Source organism: Panthera pardus, unplaced genomic scaffold, assembly GCF_024362965.1.
Source record: "Panthera pardus isolate Hobbes unplaced genomic scaffold, ASM2436296v1 HiC_scaffold_12, whole genome shotgun sequence".
Taxonomy (NCBI): Eukaryota; Metazoa; Chordata; class Mammalia; order Carnivora; family Felidae; genus Panthera; species Panthera pardus.
The window spans coordinates 9,475,938-9,479,703 of NW_026526677.1; the positions used below are offsets into that span (position 1 = coordinate 9,475,938).

The 3,766-nt window shown below is 54.9% G+C and overlaps 1 protein-coding gene across 1 annotated transcript; it reads right to left on the bottom strand.

The window, feature by feature from the left end:
- Positions 1 to 404: 404 nt before the first annotated feature.
- Positions 405 to 3,204, bottom strand: SCGB1A1 (secretoglobin family 1A member 1). Its single transcript, XM_053900606.1, is given in 4 exon segments — positions 405 to 544; positions 1,028 to 1,074; positions 1,077 to 1,310; positions 3,150 to 3,204. Coding segments are annotated over 4 exon segments (369 nt in total). The 3' UTR covers positions 405 to 511.
- Positions 3,205 to 3,766: the final 562 nt, after the last annotated feature.

Sequence of the window (3,766 nt, forward strand, 5' to 3'; positions counted from 1 at the left end):
GTTTACTTTTTCACCCAAGAGCGGGATTCCAAAGAGACTGGAAGAAACAGAACAGTGGATTCCATCACTAAATGGATGCGGGTTGGGGCGTCTTTCTGAGGGCAGCCACCACCCCGTTGGTTGGACCCTCCCTTCTTCCACCGTAGGTTAAGTTTGAGCAGGGCCCTGGGTGGCTCTCTGCCCCGGCAAGGGACTCTGTGCCGGTCCCCACTCCTGCCAACTGTGAGGAGCCTGGTGCGTGTGGGGAACAGGAAGTGAGACTCCCGGGCTCCTTGGAGATATGTTTGCACAGCCAGTGACTTTCCCTTTGTCCCTTTGCACTTGCTACCCTTGCCCTAGCAGTGACAACTTTCCCACTGGAGCAGGGGAACAAAAAAGAGGGGGGGGGGTTCGGGACACAAAGGTGAGATGCTTGTGCTTTATTGAAGGAAGCCAGGCTGGGGACACAGTGAGGGAAGCGTCTGGGGAGCAGCAGGGACTTCGGCGGCTGGAGACCTTCAGCTTCTGAATCCTAAGCACACAGTGGGCTTCTTATGATTTTGTCCTAAAACACACACCAAAAAACCCCCCAAGACAGTGGCGAATGAACCTCAGAGGTCGACCAGGATGACGAGACGCAGGAACTTCAATGTCAACGAAGAGGTTCAGTGGGTCTGGGAAGAGCTGAGCTTGTGAGCGTTTTGACTGTTTTATTTATTTTGAGAAAGCGAGGGGGAGAGAGAGAGCAGGGAAGGGGCAGAGAGAGAGTGAGAGAGGCAGGGAGAGAATCCCAAGCAGGCTCCGTGCTCCCATGATCTGAGGGACGGTGAGATCGGGACCTGAGCCAAAATCAAGAGCCGGACGCTTAACTGACTGAGCCACCCAGGCGCCCCCGCAGAAGCCTCTTAAAAAGGGGGAGGTGACTGAGCCTGCTTCCCCAGGGATATTTGCACTGGGTCAGAAAAGGCTCCAAAAAATGGGCCCAGGCTGCACCCAAGCGAGGGGGGAGATCCGCTCGCAGACTGCGTGAGTCAAGGAAGCTGGGTACCGTGAGCTTTAAGATGCTCTCCTTGGCCTTCTGAGGAAGCGTGTCACCAGCCTCTTCAGCTGGATCCCCGCGTCTTTCACGTCCGCGTCTGGCAAGAAGGGTTCAACGGCGGCCTCGTAACTGGAAAGCGTGCCCGTGAAGAGGGTTTCCGTGACGTTTAGAAAGCTCTGGCAGACCTCTGCGGAAGCCGAAGCACAGAAAAGAGAGAGCACATGTGTCCTGGCCCTTTTCCAAGCTGGCAGGGCCCCTGGCCGGGCCAGTCCCCAGATGTAAGTGGCCGGGCCTGTCAGCAAGAGATAGCAGCCTTTTCGTCGAAGGGATGCATTGAATGGGAGATCTGGTGGTGCTCCAAGGAGCTGGCTCTTTGGCGCCGCCGGGGTTCTTCCCGGATTGCAGCCTTCTGCGGCTTGTCTGAGCCTTCCTGGCACCTCCTGGGCTGGGGCGGGGCGAGGTGCCATGTGTTCTTTCTGTGAGTTCTAGGCAGAGGGCTGATGAGAGAAGATGCCGATCTGATCTTTTATCCAACGTGGGGTCTGGGGAGAGGCTACTGAGGGCTTCGGTTGTCCCACCAGAAACGTGCCTCTTACCAAGGGTGAGTGATGGTCTCAGCCGCTTGCTCCTGGGAGGGGGAGGGGCGTGGCAGAGTCAGGCTCTGGCGGAGTCAGGCTCTAGCCAAGTGCAAGCCCCTGAACTTGGCCTGGAAGAGGCGCTGGGCCCTGTGGGGTGCACTCACCTGCCCACAAGCCTCTTGCTTCCCTTCCTGGCCCCACTATATTCCCTTCACCCAGAGTGCTCCCCAGTTGTGCTCCCCCTTTAGGCTCCTGCTCCCAGGAATGTGGGGGAGGGTCACCGTTTCCTACACCCTACTTGGCCCTTCTTCCCCTGGAGTCTCAGTCCCCGTCCTTGAATTTTATGCCTGTGTGCAAATTCGGCTTCCCCGCCTGGAATCCTGGCACCCCCAAGTGGCCGCTCCAAGTCAAACCCTCTCCAGAACTTTGAGCCCTGCTTTGCAACTTACTGTGTCATCTGGCAAGTATCTTTATCTTTGTGTGGCATCTGTAAAATGGGAATCATACCCCTATTTCATAGGATTATTGTAAGAATGAAAAGCGGGGGGCGCCTGGGTACCTCAGTTGGTTAAACGTCTGACTTCAGCTCAGGTCATGATCTCATGGTTCATGGGTTCCAGCCCCGCGTCGAGCTCTGTGCTGACAGCTCAGGGCCTGGAGCCTGCTTCGGATTCTGTGTCTTCCCCTCTTTCTGCCTCTCCCCCCCTCACACTCTGTCTTTCTCTCTCTCAAAAATAAACATTAAAAAAATTAAAAAATAAAAATCTTTTTGCTTCTTTGCTTATGAAAAGGAGTAGAAGAGGTTGATACAGAGTAAAAAACAGGTAACTCAATTCCCAAAAGATCAGGAGGCTTCAAGAGAAGTAGGATCCCCCTTCCTCCCTTCCTTCTGTCCCTCCCTTCCTGCTTCCCTCTTCCCTCTCTCTCGCTCTCTCTCATTCCTTTCCTCTTAGTGACAGCTGCAACTATTCAGAGACTCCTTATCCTTCTGGAGGAGGACAAAAATGTTTAGAAAACTCCACTCTGGGTTGGCAGTTTCCCAAAGGGAAGATCCCTTTCTAGAATATTCCTCTCTGCCCAGAATGGGAGACCTTGCCTTTGCTTGGGTTTCTTTTGGAGACATGGGGCTCTATAGCTCTTTCCAGCCTCTTTGGCTCCCAGAGTAGTGTGGAGACCCCAAACCTGAAGGCTTCACTGTACCAAGGTCTCTTGGCGTCTTGGGGGTTCTCCAAGACTGGGCTCTGAGAAGCTCATTATTCCTATTCTGTTGGTCATTAAACACACATCCATACTGGATCTCCTCCAGCCCTGCCTCCAGTCTGTTCTGACTCTGGAATTCTGAGGTTGTTGGGTATAGAAGATGGGATCCTTTCCTGGTTTCCCCACAGGCTCAGGGTGCTCCCCAAGTTCCCAAGATGGGCTTGTTCACAGGCCAAGACTCCTGGCTGGGAGTCATCCTTCCAGTGAAATAGGTGTCCCCTCTCCTGAGCACAACCGGGTGGCAGCGAGGGTTCCTGAGCCGGGCTTGGGGAAGAGGGGCTCTGGGCACTCACCAAGACTACAGCAGAGAGCCAGGGTGACCAGGGCAAGAGTCATGGCGAGCTTCATGGTGGTCAGGAGGCTGGTGAGTGAGGCGCTGGCCTGTCTCTGGGTCCGATGGTCTCGTGTGAGGTGTGCTCAACCGGGGTGCCTTCTTAAATAATCCAGGCTGTACTTGGAGGGAAGGAAGAGGGCAAGGCCTGGGCTCCACCGATGGGACCACACTATTTACTTGGGCGTCAGCTTGGTGGGAAAAGTGAATGTTCTTTTTGCTCAACCCGGTTTCTTTCTCCATTGAAACTGAGCTCACACAATGGGACACTCGGTCAGGGGAAACCCAGAGTTCCATGTGGAGGCCACAAGGGGACCCAGGTCAGAGGGCACGGAGCCCTGGCTGCCTGTGCCACTCTCTTTGAACTTGAGCATGGGAGCAGTCTAGGTCAACAGAGGCAATTATAGAGTCCACCTGGACCCATCGCTCCAGGAGAAACCGAGGTCTTAGGCTCATCACACAAGGTGCGACAGGAATGGGGCTCAGGACTTTGGACACTCCATTGGCCTCCTCTCACCGCCTCTCCAAGGAAGGCGGCTGGGGGTGTCGCATGGACCAGAGCATCTTCATGATCAGACT